A 22727-nucleotide genomic window follows, 5' to 3' on the forward strand; every position below is an offset into this window, starting at 1 on the left:
GAAAGAGATAGAAATGAACAAGAATAAAAGGTGAAAAGCATGCAACTTCTGCATAATTTTGAATGATGGTGTACAGTAATATATATTTTTTCCCTGTATCAACTACAGTTAGCTTTCTTTGTAAGTAATTCAAAAGCACATATGGTATTCTTTTGATAAATTACAATTTCATTTGGAAAGTCATGGAAATTAGTGAATAATATCTGGGGTGCATCCAAATCTGCAATTTCAGTAATATATTTTCCTCACTTCCTTAACAGACTGCAGTCTCCACCCATCCATGGAGAAACTTGGGGGAAGGAGCAAATTCAATGAATTTTGAAGGACAACAATCTTCAAGTCTGGTGCAGCTACCTTGTCGATTTGAGAGCCGCGACAAATCAAAGAAAACATAGTAGTCAAGTGAATCTTCTAAGAGAGTTACAAGGCTCCAACTTCACTGATTCTTCAATTCAAAAATCATATATTTTGGACATGCTTCATAAATTTCTTGTTCATCAAGAAATAGCTTCTTTGAGTCAATGCCATTGGACAAACTCAGAGATCCCATTCAAGCTTTATTCCCTTGTTAATAATTGAAGAATAAAGTTTAATCCGAAATATTGCGAATGCTGAAACCGAACTGCTTTTCCGATTTCATTGTTAACCAATGTATACTTTCCCACTGTCAAACCATCTGTAGCAGTTTCACAATTCCGATCGAATTGGCGGCAACAAGCATATTAGATTTCTTTTTCCAGCAGACACTAGAAACAAACTGTCCATTATTGTCATCACTAGTCGAATGACCAGAAACCGGATCGATAGATTCGAATTTGTGAGAAGTGATTGGCAATGGCAGTGACTTGTGATAACAATATACCTGAAACATATAAACATTTACAAGGTATTAGAAAAAGAACCTATGAAGTATGAACTTCAAGCATTTTCCATATAGACATAGTATAAAAGTTGGTGTTTTAGAACATAAGAACATGTAATAATGAATGGCTACAGCAACAATGGTAAGCTGACATTAATCCATGTCTAACTCCATTCTATTAGGTTCCGTTTGGTAACTGTTTTAAGACAGAAACATACAAATCTGTTTGGAGAAGGAAACAAACATAGATATAGGCAAATGCTTTTGTCCATATCTCTCATCTTTGTATTTTTTGTCTTGAGATAGTTACTAAATACAGCCTTATGGTTACAATTCGAGTGACTTAGATAAATAATATACCATGTTATAAAGTCAAGGTTATCATCATAAAGTAAAAACTATACCTCATTAGTTTCCGAACCGCATGCAATATATCCATCTGAAACAGATAAACCTACAAAATTCTGAACAAAAAGAACATGAACAACCACCAAAATTAGAACAAGACAATATATAAAAAAATGTGAAGGAACCAACCTTTTCATTACTATGACCTTTGAAGGTTAAGGCACAAGCATCAGATGACAAACCAGAAGAACTAGCTTTCTTCAGGTCCCATAGCTTCAAAGAGTTGTCAGTGGAAGCAGAAACAACTGTTTCAGCATCTACAGATTTTACATAGCTAACAGCTTTTCCATGACCACCTAAGGTGCACCAAGGGACTCGAGTGTGGCGAAGATCGTAACCGTAGACCTTGTAATCAGCTGAACCAAAGAACAAAAGGTGTGTTGAGAAACTGGAGAACTGAACACAGCATACATTGGCAGGGTTCCATATGGTTCCTACAGAGTTTCTCTGCAAAGAACAAAAACGATTGAAACACTTTATTATGTTGTTGCAATGTGAGGCAAACATGTACAATTATAAGATACGATAAAGTTTGTCATGAACACCTTATGAGATCTAGCCATGATATGAATTAACAAATACGATAACGTTTACAATTATAAGATACGATAAAGTTTGTCATGAAACCATGAATAGTTATATTTCTAACACGCCCCTTCACGCAATAGCCTCTTTTTGGGTTTGCGTGAATTTTTTACAGGCCTTCTTTCTCTTTTTATTTGCCTTATGCTGAAATTTTTTCTTTTGGGTTCAACAAGGATCGAACTCTGGACCTTTAGATCATAGAAGTTCTAATACATGTCATGAAACCACTTCTCCCAAAAGCTTAAGTTGATAGGAGAATGCACATGAATGATTATATCTCTAACAAAGTTTTAGACTAAAAATTGTTAAAGAAATATAACAAAACACAAATTTTTAACTATCAAAGGGATACTAATCTCGGTATCAAAATAAGCTATTGTAAACACAATACGATGTACTTATTCGGTATAAAATCAATAACAAAAGAAAGCATGCCTCGCCGATATTCCAGAGTTTGACAGAGCAGTCATCACTTCCACTAGCAAACATTTTTGGATCTGACAGAGAAAAATGAACAGACCAAGCTCTCTTTTGGTGCTCCATGTATTGAGACAATGGCTGACCAGTGCCTGCATCCCACATCTGAGTTCATGCATACATGAAAATACTATTATTAATGTTAAGAAAACCTCAGATATAATCAAACACCAAAACCAATGAAAGCTTTTGCAGGGTGCAAATGAGTTAAATAATTCATGAATTCTTTGGGTTTAGTTACTTCAGTTCTTAATCAAGTTCATTTGTAAAAATAAATAACTTCAGAGTTGTATGTTGTTATTATTGTTTTTTTAATTAATTACTATATGCTATTTGGCTAGTTCTATTTTTTTGTTTGAATATTCAATTAATGTATAGGGTTGTTTTTCACTCAATGTTTAAATAAGCAACATCTTCGAAAATTCAGTTTTTAGTTTTTTCAGTTACATAGAAGATTTGAACTGCAAAATTACTTTCTCCAAGAAAGTTGAAACAAACACACCCTTTAAGGTTTTAACTTGGACCAACTTGGTTTAGAAACTTTGCTTAGTTGGCAAGAAAGGACAAGACAATTTCTAATTTTTCAGCAATGACAGTTTCAATGTTGCAAAGATCACACACCTGAACAACACCATCATAATCAGTAGAAGCCAGATGATTTTTAATATAGCTGTTCCAGCACACACAGCTAAGCTTTGATTTATTCGACATCTCGACTACAGGGTACTGGATGTCAACAGAACCACTCATAATACTACTCAAGTCAAAAACCTTGATCTTCTTTGAAACTCCGGCTGCTGCGATGTAATCCTCGTCGCGGTCAAAACTCAAAGCACATATCACATTGGCAGAGCTAAGCAGATCTCGGTTTCTCAGTGTGCCGCGTTCTTCAAACTTGCTGTAACGAGCAAACTTGCATAAACCTTCAAAGAAGGTTCCTAAAGAACCAGCAGAACTCTGAATTCTATTGGGCTCCTTAGTAACATTCTCTGTATGATGCAATCTATCTCTACTTTCAATCACATCTTTATCATAGTTTGCAACGGTTGAAACCTCTTTGAGTAGCATTTGGCATCTCATTGAAAAATAAGAACTCTCTAGCTGATTTATGTTACTCAAGAATCTTGCCTCATTAGCACTTGAAATGGCATGTTCTGGAAAATGATAACTGCTTCCTATCAATTCAGCATAGTTCACTTGTTTCAAAGGAAACCTCGAATCTGTCTCGTGCGAATTACTTCTTTCTACCAACTTAATGTCTTCATCCAACCAACTTAGCTCTTCTACCAACTTTGATTCCTGTTTTTTCTTTTCTTCTTGAAGTGAGACTAGAAAATGTAGTAATTGCTGTGTTTCAGCTTCATCATCATCTGATACTCCAACCGGCAGAACATCATCTGCAGAATTTGATTTCTCTGATTCGACTATAAACTGAGACTCTAAAATCATCCTGTTAAACATAGAAGGATAATTACAATTTAAAACATTATACGAAGTCATTACAATGCATCTCCTGAAGTTGAAAAAGAATAACCAAAAGATAAGAAGAGCATCATCCCTTTTTCTGTTACCTGGTATTGGGGCGAGAAGACGGATCAGGATGAAGATGCCAAAGACAAAAGCCAGCTTCCTTTGGATTTTCTGATAGAAATCTTGGTGGTAAGATTCTATGACATAGATCTGACATCACGGCCGAATGCAACTCCCATGACTCAATATTGCACAGCAACTGATACAAATGTTCACTTAGAAGTTAAGTATGATATTTTCAGTAGATAAATCTTTACTTGCAAGCAACATCTTATCTTTAATTGATAAAAAAATCACATATCATCATAGTTAACATATTGAGGAAAATGAAATAAGTGAAAACTTTTTCTTTACCTCAAATAGAAGAACTCCAAGGCTATAAATATTTGAAGAAAATGTGCAAACCCCACCATCTAGCTCTTCTGGACTAGTATACCATTTCTCTTCTAATTGCGTTAAAGACATACATTTCTTCTCTTCTAATTTGGTGGACTCATTTACGGTAGATCCAATTTGATTCGCCATTGTAGTCCTACATCCATGAATGGAAGTGAAATGATGATGCTGCCGAAGAGATCTTGTCTCTTCATAGAGATTTTGCTGCTTCATTCTCAAGATTTGGCTCGCACCGGCGTCCTGTTCTAGAGGCATTTTTTTGTTCACATTGCAAGTCAATAATTTATGCAACTCCTGTTGGCCAGATGAACCGATGTACTTGATTTTACTCGAAGAAGGTGATAGAGTGAAACAAGATGGTCTTAAGTTTAGCATGACAACACCTTGGGAATGTGCAAAATCAACCAATTCCAGAATCTGCTTGAATATTTGTAGCCTCCCTGATTTATCGATTTTATGACCTTGTGGCCTAAGCCACTCTCTCAAGTTCATCCCGTCATTCGAGGAACCTGTGCCAGACTTCACAGTTACTTGCAGGGAAGGCGTGTTATCAGTCGCATCTGGTTTCGGCATATCAGATTGATGAGACTCATCCTCCTCCTGCCTCATAAGTACTACTCCGGCAGGACCAATTCTTCCGTCGAAGTCCTTGCAAATAACTCCCTTTCCCTTCAAGGTTTGCTTCACAATCAAATGAGAAACACTATATGCAGATGAAGTATTCTGAGTAGTTCCATTAATAACAAGGCCATTGCTCGAGGTAAAGATCTTGTCCACATTGCTTCTATTTGCAGAAACTCTCAGTGATGATTTCAGGCCCCGAAATTCGGAATCAATTCCCTTAACCCCTTTGCTTAGTCTCAATGGTATTTGCTCTTCATCTTGTTGCACAATTTCTCTACTCAAGCTACTATACCTAGACTCAATAGCTACTTGATTCCTCTGAGGGTAGAAATTAGGGTTCTTATTATGAGTTCTAACAGTTAAATCATCATTAATGTGAGCAGAATCTGTCATGGAACAATAACTAGTACTAGGAGGTCCAGATCCAGCTAAAGAAGCAACACATCTACTCAAGTTATCATCATTACCAATAACACACTCATTTTGCAAGATTTCTGGCCAACCTTCCCTAATAGTTGTGCACAATCTTGGTGACTTTTGAACACTTGGTTTGAGCAAAGAATCAAACACCTTCTTCCTCTTGTGTTGTTGTTGTTGTTCCTCAGTTCCTGTTCCACCATTTGCAGTCATAACTTCTGAAACTCAACACCAAGCAATAATCCAAATGCAGCAGTTCCTTCAAACCAAATTTTCAAAAAAAAAAAAAAAAAAATAGATCAATCAAATTCACAAAAATGATAAAACCTCAACATAAAAGTGATGAATTATTTGAACCCAAAAAAAAAAAAATGCAAATGGGGTTCATAAAAGACATTCCTTTTTCATCTCAATAAGAAGAATTTTGATCACTAAAATTTAAAATAAATAACAGAAAACCTCTAACATAGAAGTGATCAATTATTTGCACAAAAAAAGCAAATGGGGTGCATAAAAAACATTGCTTTTTATGTGATGACACAAATACATGTAAGTGAATGTTGTTTTGCTTAGTTACAACAAAAACAAGAAACATGTTTGGATTGGCATGCATGTAGGATTGAAAAGAGATAAAAATCTTCAACCATTTTTTGTCACAATAAAGTAGCAATGAAACTTTGAAGGCATAGTAACAATCATTGGAAGAGAAGAGAGGATAGAATGAATAATGATAATGGAAGATAGTTGGTTACCTCAGCTAAGTAATTAACCAAGAGTTTTTCATTGATGCTGAGGGAAAAATATCTTCTTGGCCACAACACTGACAAGCAACAAATTATGAAACCAATGAATGCTTTTGAATGAATTCAGAGCAAAGAAAAACTATTGGGTTGGGTTGTTAGTTTGAGATATTTATGAAGAATTATTATGGACACAATTTTATTTATAAAGTTTTTTGCTTTTTCATTACTGGTATTCAGAACACTGTCCACGTCTGAGGCAAAAAGTGTAGCCACGATGTTTTTTATTTTGTTTTATAGCCACCGATAAATACATACGAATAAAGGCTCATTTTTTTGGATATGTAAGTGTGTTGTGCATGATTATGGAACTGGCAAGTGGGTGATGCTAGATATGAATATGGGACAGTTTTTTTTGAACCATGAAGGGAAGAAAACCGACTGTCTGATTATTTTATAAAAAAAATTAAGAATACAAATCGGACAATCAGATTTGTGTGGGAGGAAAAATTGGAGGGTCCGATTTGTACTTTTATTTTTTTATTTTAAAAATAAAAATCAGATTGTCCGATTTTAATATTAAAACTTTTTTAATTGTCTAAAACACAAATCGGACGGTAAATCGGACGGTCCGATTTGTGTATTGAATTTTTTTTTAATTTTTTAAATATAAATCGGAGGAGGGTCCAATTTATTCTTGATACCACAACTGCGTAAAACATCCATACACTACACCATTTTTCTTTCTATATCTAAATTAAAAAGTGTACGAATAAAATCATATTCGTTGTTTATTTTCAATTTTCATTTTCTCAATCAAAGAAGTAAAATTAAAGAAATTTTTGCTTGTTCTAACTAACATCCATTTGAAAGTACAAAAATTATCTAAATATGATGGCACAATATTAGAAAAGATCAACTGAATCTTTAAACGATAATAATGACAATCTAAATAAACACTTTCTTAAGGAAGTAAATTTACTATTTCGGTATTTCCATTACTTTGCTGAGTTGGATGTGTTAGCTTCATTTGCATTAGATTATCAATTATTGAGACTTAGATTTTGAATCTTAACAACAAGCACTTCTTATAGTTTTGATGTAGCATCTAGCGATTTGAATATTTGTATAAAAATTTCATCTACATTAATTTTTCTATTTTCTTTAATTTTTTTAGTTTATATTATATATTTATAAAAAACCTAATATTTGAATTTTAATCCTCTAATTTTTGAATTTTTACATTAAAGGATAAAGAGAACTGTTACACATACAAATTTTTTTGGCTTACAACTTATACAAGTTACTCCAAGCCCAAGAAAAAAACACGCGCCCCTTCCACAACACGTTCACTCTTCCTCTTCTTCCTCAATCAAAACGCAAACCATCAAGATTCAAGGGACATTTGAAACAAATTACTACGATTCTGCAGAAACGTTCCAATTCCTTGCAAAAAGTAGAAGATATCAAAAAGAAAAGATACAAATCTCCATAAAAAATCACTAAAAAAAAAGAAGAAACATTATTTAAGGTCCTATTTTACTGTTCTTCTAGGTTTTTCTTTTAGATTGTCTTTGTCATGTGCCTTATCCTTAACCAGCAAAACATTTCAAAGCTTGATTTCAGACCATGAAAATCGAAAAAAACGAAGCAAAGAGAGAACGCACGAGGAGATCTAACAAATTTGGCAAGAAACTCAAAAAAAGAAACTAAATATTTTAAAAAATGGAAGTTATATATTTGCGCGTTAATTGATTTGAATTGATTTAAAATTCTGTTAAAAAGACACGTAAATTTAATGGGTATGTTTTGTTCAGACTTGTAAAGCTTGTAAATGCAAAACACTTGAGATTAATCCGAGGATAAAATATAATCTTTTCGAAAAGAGGATTAACATTAATAGTGACATAAATTATCTCTCCGAAAACACTAATTTATCTCTTGCAATCACAAATAGTTTAGCTTTGATTAATGAAACATCTCTTTCAATAGCAGGTATACCATTTAAACTCAGATTTTAATTTGAATATATTAATAGCTTATCTTTATTTCTGTTGTTATTCCAATATATACAATACTATGTAAATTAAAAATTACTATTATCATCAAATGTTGTACTTAATACTTAGATGAACATTTAAATTCTTAAATGTATTTGAATAAAAATATAAAACAATTTTACAGTAGTATATTAATATAAAAATTTATTTGAATAATATTAGTATTTGGATTAATACTTACGTTGCTTCTTATAGAATTATGCATGAGTATGATCCTTCTAAATTTTAACAAACCAAAAAAAAATTTATAAATCATATAAAATATTATTTTAGTTTTTGACGTTTAAGTCAAAATTTAATTTGATCTCTAATATTTTAAAATTTTATTCTGTCCTAAAAAATTTTAAATAAATTTAATGTTGTTCTATCATTAAATTTGACACTAATAATTAACGGAATAAATGACACAGACGTTAATAATATTACTAATTAAGTTATATCTTTTTTATATATTAAAAAATGTAACTAAAATTTTCTTGTAATATTTCTTCTCTTCAATTTTCTTTTGATACAAAATTCTAAATTCTAACAATCAATCATCAACGCTGCAAAATAAAAAATTTTTATATTAATGATCGTTGGATTGATTTTATATTTTTACTTACATACTAAATCGAATGCTATCACCTCTTTAATATGTGAATTGTTTGTGTCAAATTTAATAATAGAACAATATTAAACATATTTTAATTTTTTTTGTGATTGAACTAGAATTCTTAAAATTTTTTGAGACTAAAATAGAACATTTACAATATTAAAAATTAAATTAAAGTTCGACTCAAACATTAAAAATCAAATTATACTTTACCCTCTATAAATATTAAATGAGTCAAATTAATTTTTTAATATACTTAAATTAATCCATTTAAAAGACTTTTAAAAATTAAAATAACTTATATTTATTACTCACAAAAATAACTTTAACTTATGAAAATCAACATAAAGCTAAAAAAGTACATTAACTGCATTAACCCAATTAAAAAGTTGAAGTTTTCAAAAAAGAGATGGTTGTGAAGGTGGACACGAGAGTGAGAGTACAGATTCAATGGTCAAGGATTAGCCCATGGGATTTGGCGGCTGATTCAGTGGCATAATTGTAATTAATTCATAAAACAGTGGCATTTTGAAGAAGAGAAAAGGAGAGGTTTACATTGGTTTGGTGGGTCCCAATTTGGTAGTGCCAATGATATTTGTTGATTTTTGTGGCGTGGACCTTCTTTTGGCCACACCCTCCACCGTTTACCACGTCACCTTATTGTGTAAGCACAAACAATAAATAAATAAATGAAAAGCACAAAAATTATTGGCTGATTTTCTTTTTTAAAATTTGGATCCATTAAATTTTAAATTTTTATTTTAGAGAATAAAGTGTGATTTCTCATTTTTAAATAGTTTCTCTTTCATATTTTTTTTTTGTTTCACCTATAAAATAAATAATAAAAGATCACATTTTATCTTTTAAAATAAAATTCAAAATTTAAAAAATTCAAATTCTTTTTTATATAAAAAATATTGATATTTTTTGTAAAAATAAAATTATTTGGTGTAATTATATGTGGATAGATTTTGTAAGTGAGAAGTCACACGTAAGGGGGCATATTACAACTCATAGAGGATGTATTGCAACACGTGGAGGTGTTGAATATTTCCACAATACTGAATTTTCACTGCCATATTAAAAATAATTTCTGAAAATTATTGCTATTATTTAAAATTTTGTTATTTGTGAAAATAATTTTGTAAAATATGAATAGAATTATTGTGTAGATTTATATAGGGCTAATCCTGGACAAAATGTTAATGCATTTTCAAAAGAATAAAGAGTGCAGCAATTAACTTAATAAGTCATTATTGTATATTATTAATATAAAATATCATAACTAAAAAATTAAAATTTATTTAATTAACAAAGTTTGATATTTAAGGATAACCCTTAATAATATAGTACTTGAAGTTTTAATATCGTACATTTATTTCTAACAAAGGTGCTCTGTCACTTTTGATTCTATCTTTCAAATTTGTTTTGATTGTTTCTACCACCCAACCATAATACCTACTTTCTAAACCTTGTCTTTTCTGGTTTAGGCACTAAACTTTATAGTTAGTCTAGGTTGAACAATATTGCAGTCATAATTAATCATTTCAACAGTATAAAAAAGTTCCACACTACTACTCTTCAAGTAGAATCAAGTTGAATGTAACTTGTCCTAGTTAACAAAAGCTAGCCAAAAATTAATACTCAAGTGTTAATATATAGTACATTTAGTTTGTATTTGTATTTTCTTTTTATTTTTAATATTTTCTGTTTTAAAATCTTGTAAAAAAGAGAAATAAAAATAAAAATCATAATTTTTTTCTTTCATAAAATGTTAAAAACAAAAATCACTAAAAAACGCAAATCAAACACACTCTAATTTTCTTCAAACAAAAAGTCATAATAGTTATTTCAAATTATAAACTATATAGTACAATAAATTATTCAACTAAGAGAATAAATTGATCTTATAAATGTAAACTATCTATAAAAAATATATAATCAAAATCTGAATTTCTATATAAGGAATGTCATACTCTAAACTAATTTAAAATACTAAAATAATCAATATATAAGGTTACTGATATAGCCAAAAAGTCCTCGGTGAATATCATTTTAATTTTGACACAAAATAGAGGTAACTTGCATAAGAATAATAACACTTTGTACCTTAACTTCCCCAACATGAACATAGAAGAAAGAAAATACAAAAGCAAACAAATTAAAAGGAAGATGCAAAACTTTTGTACCCAGAAGCATCTAATCAGATCAATAAGTAGATGCTGAACACTGAGGCCATGTATCTACTATATGTCTGTCTATCAAGCACCATCTGATGGCAAAGTGCTCTGAATATTTGAAGGCATAAGGATGTTGAATCCATCTGCTGCTGTAGATACAATCATCCCAGGAATCTGAGCATGCCAATGTAGTTCTTTGAGGTCTTTTTGTCCCTGATTTGAGATGAAAAGAAAATAAATGAATAGAACTAACCATGAGGATAAAATTTCAAATAGGATTTGCATTAAAAGAGAGTGCTTATGATTTCAACATTTAGAGTTTGACCTACCTGATGAATAAATAGTAGTTGGGGAGGAAGATCTTCAGGGGCATTCACTAGTTCTTTGGTTTGAGCCTTGAATTCAGCCTCCTCTTCCTCGTCCTTTTCTAAAGAAAGGTCCCATATCCTGTACACAAGTCAACACAGATTACTCGCATTTTTCTAATCGCAAACAATTATAAGACAAAATAGATGATTGATGGATACTAATATCTATTTGGAAGTTGATTAATGGCATTTGGAGATAGAGGTATAAATATTTTACTCACGTAAGCTGATTATCGGATGACGAAACGGCCAATGATGAGGCTTCATGTGGACTCCACTCAATGGATGTGATTGGGTGTTTATGGTATTCAAAATGTGCTACCACAGAATCTCCTTCCTAACCACAATAATGCAGTTTTCGCATGAGATTTGTGAAAACAGCACTAAAAAATATCAGCCGAAAGATCAGACATATGTAAGCTAAGTCTTCACCATAATGCATCTCAAAGGATAAGATAAGGAATCATGGGTAAAAATATTATGTTAAGTACCATGTGATCCAAATCTTTTTCTAAGAAAAGTGACTAAGAAAGAAAGCATCCTTAATACAAGTCTATGAGAACACAACACACAACAAATGCAGTAAGATCTGTATTATGAATGAAATCATGTTCATTATTTTGTTGTTTTTCTTTAAGGGTATAGGGTGATCTTGACCGCTACAATCATAGAGCTCATACCTTGAGCAATCTGAGATCACGAATGGAAATTGTCCCATCATCACTCCCCGAGGCCAACATAATACTAGCCAACCTACTCAGTTTAATCAAGTACAATATAAGAAAGACATGTAGAATGAATGGCAGTGAAATAGAAGCATCATAAAAGTGAATGCATTAATACCTGTTCCATGATATAACATTCACATCAGCGTTATGTGCTTTAAAAGATGCAGCTGGAGATTTCCCCCGTCGAGTATCCCATATAGCAATGCTTCCATCCACAGAACAAGAAGCAAAAACATCAGGCTCCGCAGGGCTCCACTGCAGGTATTAATTGAACAATACATCTCATTTTAGATGGATAGATGAAGAAAAACTACTTTTACATTGCAGATAGGACTGCACAAATATTCAAACAATAAGAAGAGCAACTAATGCTTTTTGCATTAGTACATACTTGCAGATCTTCAACACTAGCAGTATGTCCAACAAAAGGAGTATTGTCAATATTCCATGTTGCAGCAGATGTCGGTTCCCACAGATAAATACAATTCTTGCAATCCCCTTAAAACATGAACACACCATTGTCAAGCCTCATATTTTCATTATTTTGTAAACGACACACTAGCAAAAATGTAGCTAAACTGAGAAAAAGATATAACCAAAGATTACCAGATACAAGCCTTCCAGGAACAAGAGGATTCCAGTCAATAGCATAGCCTTCATCTTTGTGTTTATATTTAGATAGGGGGTCCTGAGTAAAAACTGCAGCAGCTCCTTGGATACCTTCTGTTTCTGACTCTGCTAGAGCATTCAGATGAGAGCTTAAGTCCCAAACCTACAAATCAACTAGTTAACTATCAGATTGTATACTAGACCAAAGAAGGTATGAGGCATAGTAAGAACGAAGTGGAAGTTAACGTTTATTATTGTATAAGATAATCTAGAATAGCATAGATGCATGTTTCATGTTAGTTGCTGTAAATAATTGAGTATTTAGTAGTTATAATGTTTTTTGAGCAATTAGGACTAATCAACCATATTTTCCTGGAGCTACAATTTATCATATCTAATCATGCTATTACTAGCTTTGAAATTTGTTAGAAATGTTGTATCCCGAACTGTTGTAAAACCAATTATAAAGGCGTGTAGTCCTATTTAGTTCCTATAATAAAACAAAAAACAAAATTATGGCCTGGGGTAGTATTTGATTTCTCTAACAAGAACCTAACGGAGTGCCATAATAGAAAGATTTATATGAAGTTGAGCCAAAGTTTTATGATTCCATGTTTTTCAAAACTAAGCCTGCAAAGTACAGAAGCACGTCATAGTAACTAAACCAGTAAAGTCCTATTCACAATGATGTAATTAACTGTTACTTTTTTCCCTATGAACAATTTTTCGTTTTCTCTTATACTCTGATAGTACCAAGCTTAACTCTGTTAGATTCAATTGAAAGATAATTTGTGCCTCTATCTTGACAATCATAAGTTTGTAACCACCTGAACCAGAGACCCCGACTCAAACATATTAATTTGACCAGCTTAAATGACTTGAACATCCATGAAAACTAAACCATATGGTCGAGAGTCTGACCTGTACATAACCAGTATCTGCCCAAGCTGCACATATATGTGGGTTTTGTGACATGGAGCGTATACGGTTGACACATCCTTCGTGTGTTACCTTCCGCAACTGTAAATGCGAGAAGAATCAAAATTTTAAGATCAATCTTTAGAACACTTAATAAAAGGAACAAATACAAACAAAAATCAGGGCTGTTGCCTGCAAGGTGGGACCCCGAGCTCCATTTTCATCTTCATCGTCACTATCATCTTCACTATCACTATCCTCGCCATCCTCATCACCTTCATGTTTAGGCACCAGCTCACGTCTCTTCCCAGTAATATTTGAAACTTTAAATATTCCAATAGAATTCCAGGAAGCTTTCTCCGCCTTGAGTGCATCCAACATAACAACAATATGACATTGTCAAACAACGGAAGCAAAAATGAAAATAGATAGAAGATACAAAATAATTAATAATAATAATAATAATAAAGAGAAATACCCTCCTAAATGTTAGTAAATACATAGCTTGATATCAACTTCTATAATCCCCGTTTCAAAATTGAAAATGTTAATTCATAATAAAAACATCAACTTGATTAATTGAAAATGTTAATTCATAATAAAAACACTCACCTGAGTCCCTGCCATGAAATATACTGTGTGGGGAAATTCTGTTCGAACTAAACCCAGAGTGTCTCGTACAATATCAAAGCTGTTTAAACATATTCATAGCTTTAGATTATTGAAACTAAGCAGAAATTAGAACAAGTTTCCAAAAAGGCAGCATCGAGTTTCCCTCGGAATTACAATGCTGACGACAAAGCAAACCAACTCTACTCAACACGCCTTTGATCATAGTGTAACACTATGTCCATCGACAACAAATGGGTTTTGTTTCATATAAATTGCAAACGGATTACAAAACCAAAAGTATGAGAGGAAAAAGGATCAATGCTCATTCAAATTTTACCTCAAACAGGGCCATCCGATGTGAAAGGCATGAAGAGAGTTGTAAGCAGAAGGATCACACTGGAGTTCCTCACCTTCCTCCAACTTGTCCACACCAGGTTGCCACACCTTCACCGGATGTTGCGGCGGCACCGAAGAAGACCCTTCCCCTTTCTTCGAACCCTGAATTTATTTTAGTTCCACACAAATCCAGAAAAAACGAAAATGAGATAGATACAGCTACAAAAGAAGCAGAGAGTAAATCGAGGTTGTGGAAGAGGGTTAACTAGGCCACAAGATTGAACCTTGTTCTTTCTCTTGGCTTTCATACGGTGTTTTATCCCGCGAGTCATCTTCAAATTAGTTCAGATTCTTCTTCAGAGTTGAGAAACTGATGCAAAATCGACAAGCCAATGAATTACAAAAGGAAAACCATATATAATAACTCGAATCGTATTCAGACTAATTTTCGAAACAACTCAAACTATATTATATTATAATAGCTCAAGCTCAAACAACAAAAAAACACCTAGCACAAACACATACATATACCAATTCACAATTTGGTAGCCATTTTCAACTGTGACAGAAAAGGAAGGGATAGGAAGAGATACCTGTTGGTGTACCAATCCAATAGACGGCGGCGACACGATGTGTTGTGGCGGCGGAGGAACACGCTTTATGGAATGGAGTTATGAGGCTGAGCTCAATAGATGTGCGAGAGAAGTTGAATGAGTAAGCTTGAAGCTTGAGTAGTGTCCAGTCACCGGAGGAGAGTGGCCGCCGTGAAGGTTGGGTGGAAGGGAGCTAGGGAATGAGTGGTACAACTACTGAGTCAGACTGGCAGTGAGTGCGGTGCCCCAATTCCCTAAAACCCCTAACTTGCTTGCTTACTTTCTCCCAACCGGGCTCGGCCCAGCCCATCCGGATAAAACCTGACTTTAATCAGATTGATTATTAGATAGGCCTGGCAGCATGGATCCTACTCAGCCGACCCAATTCGGTCGGGTAGGATTGCCAATCCGATTCGCTGCGGGTAGGGTTGGGCGCGGAGCAGGTTGGCTTGCGAAGCTTTTTGAACCAAGGACCTTAAACATGTGTAAAAGTTTTTTTTGCCATTGAACCAAATTTATAAATTTGTGAACTTTACTCATTTATTTTTATAAAATATATTTCTTATTTAATGAGATATAAATACAATTTTTAATAATCTAGTGGCTTTCATTTTTGTCAATCCGCAAGTAGGGTTGGATACCCATGGATTGAGTGCGGGTAGAGTTAAGATTGAGTATTTCTCAACCCGTGGGTAGGGTTAGAGTTGGGTTCAAACCCTACCCTACCCATTGCCACCCCTATTATTAGACCACTAGAATTGTTTAAAGTTACCAAGCTAGTAATTTTTTTTTTTTTTATAATAGTTACTATTTAGTTAGGACTGACAATACATATCCTACGGGTAATTAATATGGACCAACCCGTTAAGATAGAGCAACACATCTTTTATAAAAATTAAGTATAGTGAAGGAGGTGAGAGTTAAACTCATAACCTCTCTCATGTAACGATTTACAATAAATGAGTAATCACTAAACTAGTTAGTTAATTTAATAATTTAGAGTATTAGTTTTTTATTTTTAATTTTATTAATATGTATGAAATTTAGATTGAAATTTATATTTGCTTTGAAAAAATTTGATATTTCTACAGATAGAGTAAAGTAGGGTAGAATTTAGAACTTTAGAGTGCGAGTAGAGTTAGGATTGAGAGATTCTCAACTCGCGAATAAAATAAAAATTAAAATAAAGTTTAAATAAAATTTTTAACCTACATGTAGAGTTAAGATAGAATTTAAATCCTACCCTATTTTACCCATTGTCAGCCTTATATTTAATATTAACAAACTAGTATTTCAATTTGTTAATAATATATAAACAATATTTGATATTATGAAATGTAGTAATATATTCAAATATTTTTTTTTTCTGATAAACGAGCAGGATCAGAATGAAAAATTTAGTAAAGAATATAGTTCATTTTAAAATTCTACGGAATTTAAACTCACACATAGAATTAGAATAAAACTTAAATCTTATTCTATTTTACATATTATTATCCTTAAATATTCGAATAGTATCAAAAATTGTACAATGCTAATATTGATTATTGGTCAACCTAAAGAATTAGTACAACTAAAATTTTCAAGAAATAATAAATAGATTAGAAAAAGAAAAATCAATTTGTATAAGAAAAAATCTTCATAATATTTCCTTTTTTATGTAATATTTTGTCATTTTAATGTTTTTCTTATATGTTATTTATACATTAAAAATTAATAATCATGGTGTTACAAGTTCTCTGAGAAGGCTACTAATTATAATCAGAATCATGGTGTTACAAGTTCTCTGAGGAAACACATGGAAAAAGGAGAATTAGAGTGAAATCTGACAGAATATAGAAAGCAAACTCAATAGTCATGCAAGTACATAGCCATAACTTATTACATCATGATCATAGTAGCAAACCTTAGATGTTTGCCAAACTGAGTTGAAATCACACAACTGTGCTATAATCTCTGGAAAAATTTGGTGGTTTAAAAAGCCATATCAGCATTTTTCATTGTACTTTCTGCAGAGGATGCTCAGCTGACTCCTGTTTTACGACTTGGAGCTGGAGCATGTGCTGGAATAATTGCCATGTCTGCAACTTATCCAATGGATATGGTTCGAGGTAGGATAACTGTACAGGTAAACTTTTTCCATTCTTTTTTATTTTTTACCAAACACGTTTTACTTTTGAGCTAAATTGTTAGTCGAAAATGCGTGAAGGTAATACCTCTTATAATTGCTGTATGATTAATTGGAGAGACGAATTGTGTTAAGTTTACCCTTGCCCTTTGCAGTTTATTTGACATCATGTGTTGTTGGTATTCTGCTTGCAGACTAAGAAATCCCCTTATCAGTATAGAGGAATGTTACATGATCTGTCTACTGTACTTAGGGAAGAAGGTCCACGTGCTTTATACAAGGGTTGGCTACCTTCAGTAATTGGAGTTGTGAGTCATTTAATAATATGTATTCTCTTTCTATAGTCGATGAGTGTGACCATGATCATATACATGGAAGAGAACTTCATCCCATGTTCTTTTTTCAAAGATGATATCATTATGAATTAATAAACTTATGTTACATCAGATGTTTCTACCTGGACCTCTTTGTTTTTGACAATTTCATGCTTGGATCTGTTAGCTTTTCTTTTAAATTTAAATTAATTTAAGATCCTTAACTAAGCTCTTAATAAATTATATTAGTGGGTTGAGCCTTTTCTCAATTTATTTTAAAAGCTCTTTATGTAAACTTCTAAAAGTATTTGCTGATATTTTTTTGGCCTTGCTTGTTTGTGGATGTTAGACTACTACGCCACAATTTCTCGAACACGTTTCTCACATGTAGTTGACTTGATATTCTCGCTCTTATTTTTCCAGATTCCTTATGTGGGTCTCAACTTTGCTGTCTACGAGTCTTTAAAAGATTGGTTAATCAAATCCAAACCGTTTGGTCTAGCTCAAGATTCTGAGTTGAGTGTGACAACACGTCTGGCTTGTGGTGCTGTTGCCGGAACTTTTGGACAAACTGTTGCTTATCCTCTCGACGCCATTCGTCGAAGAATGCAGATGGTGGGCTGGAACCATGCTGCTTCTGTTGTAGCTGGGGACGGAAGAGGCAAGGTCCCGCTCGAATACACTGGAATGATAGATGCATTTAGGAAAACCGTTCGATACGAGGGATTTGGTGCATTATACAAGGGTCTGGTGCCAAATTCTGTAAAGGTCAGTCTCATCTAATATACTCAAGAGGTACAATCCTTTTAGTGGCCTTACTTTTGTTGCATTGTAACATTCTTCAACTTGCTGTTTTCAAGAGAATATGGCGGGAGAAAAGCTGTCTTCCTCTCTATCACTACTTCAAATTCAAGACTGTCCTTTGCTCAGAGAACGCTGCAAGAAGAGTTGCTGCTGAACTCTCTGTAAAGGTAACTATAAACTTGATGGATCTATAGTTATTGATATTTAAAATTGCTCTATATGAATCTAATACCAACTCAAATAGACTTTCTAGGGGCCTGAAGAGATAGATAACTACTATGGTCAAGATAAGGATCTGATTTCTGTTAGGATTTGGTTGAATTAGTCCTACATTGCTTAGGATAGCAAATGGAGTGGGTGGCCTAGGCTATAAATATGAGGCTAAGTTCTTCATTTGTTTTTGCACCAGTCAGAAACACTTTAAGCTTGTATCTGATTTTTCTTTTCCTCTGTACTCTTTGATTAGAGAGTGTTGTGAGGTGTAGTTAGATATTTGCTTTGAAAGAGTGTGGGTGTACTGGGGTGCCGGTGAGAGAAAGAAGTCTATGTGTTGTAACAATTTTCACATAGTGATATTCTCTGGTTGTCATTTGACAACGGCCGTGGTTTTTTCTCCGGTAATTGGAGTTTCCACGTTAAATTCTTGTGTTGTGATTGTGTCTATTTTATTTCTCTGTCAAAGGTGTTTTCTCAAGGGGGAATTGTGTCTTATTCCCAACAAGTGGTATCAGAGCTTCGATTCGGTGGGATTTATTCTTAGTATGCTCTGTGGTTGCAGCCTAGTCTAATCTCTTTGGTTGCTGTTGTTGTTGCTGGAAGGCAGTGTGACTCTGTGAGAGTGCAGTTTGGAAAAGGTTCTGGCTAAGGAAAGACTTGGTATTTAAGTGTGTCCATTGTGACCCACCTCTCTTTCCTGGGGACCCTTCCTAGTGCACGGTCTACAGTTGAGTTATAATATTCCAGTATACGGTTGCAACAATGTCAGGATATTCAAGTGCTGTGAAGCTTGAAATAGAGAAATTTGATGGAAGAATCAATTTTGGCTTGTGGCAAGTACAAGTCAAGGATGTGTTGATACAATCAGGTTTGCACAAGGCGTTGAAGGAGAAGATCTCTGGTTGCTCTCTCTATGAGAGAAGATGATGTTCTCTAGAAGACAAGAAGTATCCTCATGGTATTACCGCACTGCCATGGATAAGGATAAGTTGTGGCAATCGGGTCCACAATTGCACACGGGCATTGGTTGGCGTTGAGATGCAAGGTGTGTGGCGGAGTTAGGTCGATGGCTGAAGAACTTCCAGGAAAAGCCAATTTGGAAGTTGCACCATGAATTTTCAGCAAGGTTTCGATCTGTACCAAGGCGAAATTCTTGGAGTGGTCTAATTCCAAGTGAGTATACTTTCATGGTGGAGTATGATAGTTCTCTGAACTATGATTGTCGGTATAGACAATGGCAGCAAAGAATTGTCGGTGTTGACAATGGAAGCTGAAGATGTGTGACTATTTCAATCAAGGTGGAGATTGTTAGGATTTGGTTGAATTAGTCCTACATTGCTTAGGATAGCAAATGGAGTGGGTGGCCTAGGCTATAAATATGAGGCTAAGTTCTTCATTTGTTTTTGCACCAGTCAGAAACACTTTAAGCTTGTATCTGATTTTTCTTTTCCTCTGTACTCTTTGATTAGAGAGTGTTGTGAGGTGTAGTTAGATATTTGCTTTGAAAGAGTGTGGGTGTACTGGGGTGCCGGTGAGAGAAAGAAGTCTATGTGTTGTAACAATTTTCACATAGTGATATTCTCTGGTTGTCATTTGACAACGGCCGTGGTTTTTTCTCCGGTAATTGGAGTTTCCACGTTAAATTCTTGTGTTGTGATTGTGTCTATTTTATTTCTCTGTCAAAGGTGTTTTCTCAAGGGGGAATTGTGTCTTATTCCCAACAATTTCATTATGGATTCAACCATTAGAATGTGCATTAGGACAGCTTCTGTGGCAGTTTCAACTTGGTGAGCATGTAAGTACTTTTCTAAAAATTTTTCATTGTGGTATTGTTATTTTGATATCAAACTTTTCTCAAGCTGAGTTTATCCCTTTCAGTTCTGTTTTCAAAGCTAAAAAAGGATGGCAACAATGTTGATCACATCATTGTGTATTTATCATAGCAGGTTCTGATCATTTTCTTATGTGAGTGTCTCTCTATATTCCCATTATTAGTGTATCAGCCTGATCAAGTGAATCATCTGATAATCAAATCTATTCTTGTTTAAGTTGAGATTCAATATTATCAGTCAATTCATTAAGAAGCCATTATTATTAAACGCATCGAATGCTAAGTACAAGAAATCATTATGAATTTTTGCTACAAATGTTTTACTGCACAACAACATCACACATTAAAATGTTCATCATATCATAATTTTATATAAAATTAACGTTTATTAGGAACAGCTTCTAAGAAAAAAGTTTTAAACTTGGCAACAAAATTTCCACAAAGAAAATAATTCCATTGGTCACACAAAAGGCTTGAATGATACTCCTCTCATGCGCTTAGTATACTTTAGCTGGTATTATAAGATTATGTTTGCAAGCTTAATTTGGATATTCCTTTTGAAATTTTGGTAACATAAAATGCTAATTATATTATTGGATTGTAACAGCTAGCTTTCAACTAAACTCTCTATGAGGATTAAGCTTGATGATCAATAGGTATTCAATTTTTTTTTTTGGTCTTGGGGGTATTCATATTTTCATATCGCTCTATCTCGTGCATTTCTTGTGGATATCAACTAAAAATAGATTTTCTAGAGGGCCTGAGGATTTTTTTTTGTTAATCTAGTTCGGGGATTTGGGCTGGACTTTTTTTTTTCAGATTGACATATACATCATTGTACAAAAAATTAATGGAACAAATTCCAAGCATGAGTATTGAGTGCTCATTTTATGTTTGATAGGTAGACAGTGTAAAACATAGTTATTTTTAATGTCTGTCATATTATATAATTAGATGTATGTATAAAATAACGAGAACGCATCAAATTAAATTCAATAAGAAATGACATAAAAAGCAAGAAAGATCTAATTTTCAAGAGGGTCTGAAGATGAAATTTTGAAGTAAATTTTTTTTGTTAATCTACTTCGGGCTGGGCTTTTTTTTCAAATTGACACATACATCGTTGTACAAAAAAATTGATGGAACATTGCTTTTGGGATGAATTCCTAGCATTAGTGCTCAGTTTATGTTTGATATAGGTAGACTATGTAAAACGATGAACCACATCCTTTTTTTTTTGAAGATTATTTATACAGTTAATGTAAAACATAGTTATTTTTACCATTGTGATATTACGTAATTGAATGCGCGTGTAAAATTAATTTATACTGATAATATATTAAAATTAAATTCAATAAGAAATGACATAAAAAGCAAGAAAGATCTAAACAGAGAAAACAGAATTCCAATTACATGTACCGATGATGTTCTAATATTACATTGAACTTGTTAAATATCTTTTTCTTGACAAAGGTATGTTTGTTTTCACTATTACCAACCCAAGTAAATGTTAGGTCCCAAAAAATAATAATAACATCAACATGAGCTGCTCCTCACTAATATTAGCATTAAGAGTATCCAGATGCTCATTTTAAATAAAAGCAACCTCAGTGAGCGATAAAATTTGTAGAAGACCGAGTAAAGATTTACTTCATTTGACAAACAAATTATGGACCATCTTGTTATTAGATAAATAAATATTTGTTTCTATGGTTTAATAAACTAAAGTTGATTCATCTGACCAATCACCTAATTAAAGATTGATAACTATTACCTTTGTCGTGATTCATGCCACAGTTGAAGCCTTCCTCAACTTGCAGTTTTGTTGCATCTTAGAGACTTAAAAAGACACAATAAAAGTTCAAAACAAACTATTAAACTAAGACTAAGGCATTAAATTATTGGAAAATTATCAGGTGTACCGGAGAACAACGGTGTTCCAGTTGTTTTAACCGTTGATTTCAATTAATATATATTATATATATCTTTTATAATTAAGATCAATGGTTAAAATAACTGGAACACCGGTGTTTTCGGTACACCTGATAACCTTCCTAAATTATTAAGACAAGTACCATGCATTCTTGTTATTAATAACTTAATAATATAAGGGTAATGCTAGGGAGATAAAAAAAAAACAGCCAGAACTTATTTTATTTAGCATTCATTAATTATCGCAACAATTAATATGTTACCATGATATACATACAAAAATCTGGTGCCAAAATGCTCTTAGTTTTATATAGTAAGTTTCCACAAAGACTAGTAGTGTCAATTGGTGACGCGGAAACAACACCACTTGCAAGAAAGAATTAAAAAATGAGTTAGAGCAAAGCCAATTAAGCACTCCATTTCTATGAATTTTCTAAGTTACCTCGGAGACCGATACCGTGTCT

General features: G+C 33.1%; 3 protein-coding genes and 1 long non-coding RNA gene across 8 annotated transcripts; 2 read left to right on the plus strand and 2 right to left on the minus strand.

Annotated features, from left to right (window-relative positions):
* Window positions 1–26: 26 nt before the first annotated feature.
* Window positions 27–6305, minus strand: LOC112726445 (protein SUPPRESSOR OF PHYA-105 1). 4 transcript variants are annotated; one of them, XM_025775835.3, is made up of 8 exons: window positions 6052–6305; window positions 4217–5558; window positions 3904–4061; window positions 2954–3782; window positions 2291–2437; window positions 1400–1717; window positions 1267–1326; window positions 27–862 (listed from the first exon to the last, which is right to left on the minus strand). In XM_025775835.3, exons 2-8 carry the CDS (start codon window positions 5510–5512, stop codon window positions 668–670), a joined length of 3003 nt encoding a protein of 1000 aa, XP_025631620.1. In that variant the 5' UTR covers window positions 5513–5558; window positions 6052–6305; the 3' UTR covers window positions 27–667. The 4 variants fall into 4 exon arrangements, with proteins under 4 accessions (XP_025631620.1, XP_072066214.1, XP_029146337.1 ...); XM_072210113.1 differs by having other exon boundaries at window positions 4217–5490; window positions 6052–6215; XM_029290504.2 differs by having other exon boundaries at window positions 5944–6058.
* Window positions 6306–10680: 4375 nt separating this feature from the next.
* On the minus strand, window positions 10681–15525 carry LOC112726448 (protein HEAT STRESS TOLERANT DWD 1). The gene is made up of 13 exons (XM_025775837.3): window positions 15039–15525; window positions 14730–14815; window positions 14447–14607; window positions 14110–14188; window positions 13690–13860; window positions 13501–13599; window positions 12577–12742; window positions 12362–12468; window positions 12086–12225; window positions 11923–11995; window positions 11464–11579; window positions 11204–11321; window positions 10681–11087 (listed from the first exon to the last, which is right to left on the minus strand). Exons 2-13 carry the CDS (start codon window positions 14775–14777, stop codon window positions 10956–10958), a joined length of 1410 nt encoding a protein of 469 aa, XP_025631622.1. The 5' UTR covers window positions 14778–14815; window positions 15039–15525; the 3' UTR covers window positions 10681–10955.
* A 1240-nt stretch (window positions 15526–16765) lies between these two features.
* On the plus strand, window positions 16766–19112 carry LOC112729105 (mitochondrial adenine nucleotide transporter ADNT1-like). Of its 2 annotated transcripts, none has more exons than XM_025779470.2 (5): window positions 16766–17166; window positions 17361–17474; window positions 17904–18248; window positions 18341–18451; window positions 18529–18552. In XM_025779470.2, the coding sequence occupies exons 1-5, from the start codon at window positions 17116–17118 to the stop codon at window positions 18535–18537; spliced, it is 630 nt and encodes a 209-aa protein (XP_025635255.2). In that variant the 5' UTR covers window positions 16766–17115; the 3' UTR covers window positions 18538–18552. The 2 variants fall into 2 exon arrangements, with proteins under 2 accessions (XP_025635255.2, XP_072066220.1); XM_072210119.1 differs by lacking the exon at window positions 18529–18552 and adding an exon at window positions 18967–19112 and having other exon boundaries at window positions 17045–17166.
* Window positions 19113–20158: 1046 nt separating this feature from the next.
* Window positions 20159–21077, plus strand: LOC140177193 (uncharacterized). Its single transcript, XR_011869009.1, has 3 exons — window positions 20159–20295; window positions 20379–20465; window positions 20939–21077. It is a non-coding gene; the product is annotated as an uncharacterized lncRNA (long non-coding RNA).
* The last annotated feature ends 1650 nt before the right edge of the window (window positions 21078–22727 follow it).

This window comes from Arachis hypogaea, chromosome 12 (assembly GCF_003086295.3).
Source record: "Arachis hypogaea cultivar Tifrunner chromosome 12, arahy.Tifrunner.gnm2.J5K5, whole genome shotgun sequence".
In the NCBI taxonomy this organism is placed as follows: domain Eukaryota; kingdom Viridiplantae; phylum Streptophyta; class Magnoliopsida; order Fabales; family Fabaceae; genus Arachis; species Arachis hypogaea.

Bases quoted from the DNA above. Each gene is read 5' to 3' on its own strand.
- LOC112726445 (XM_025775835.3), bottom strand. From the start codon at position 5,512: ATGACTGCAAATGGTGGAACAGGAACTGAGGAACAACAACAACAACAC. The intron at 1,327-1,399 runs GTTGGTTCCTTC...CTTTTTGTTCAG, and splicing joins AAGGTCATAGTAATGAAAAG to AATTTTGTAGGTTTATCTGT. The intron at 863-1,266 runs GTATAGTTTTTA...TATATGTTTCAG, and splicing joins GCGGTTCGGAAACTAATGAG to GTATATTGTTATCACAAGTC.
- LOC112726448 (XM_025775837.3), bottom strand. From the start codon at position 14,777: ATGACTCGCGGGATAAAACACCGTATGAAAGCCAAGAGAAAGAACAAG. The intron at 14,608-14,729 runs GTTCAATCTTGT...AAATAAATTCAG, and splicing joins AAGCCAAGAGAAAGAACAAG to GGTTCGAAGAAAGGGGAAGG. The intron at 11,996-12,085 runs GTATTAATGCAT...TAAACTGAGTAG, and splicing joins AATGTTATATCATGGAACAG to GTTGGCTAGTATTATGTTGG.
- LOC112729105 (XM_072210119.1), top strand. From the start codon at position 17,116: ATGTCTGCAACTTATCCAATGGATATGGTTCGAGGTAGGATAACTGTA. The intron at 18,249-18,340 runs GTCAGTCTCATC...GCTGTTTTCAAG, and splicing joins TGGTGCCAAATTCTGTAAAG to AGAATATGGCGGGAGAAAAG. The intron at 18,452-18,966 runs GTAACTATAAAC...TCTCTGTCAAAG, and splicing joins CTGCTGAACTCTCTGTAAAG to GTGTTTTCTCAAGGGGGAAT.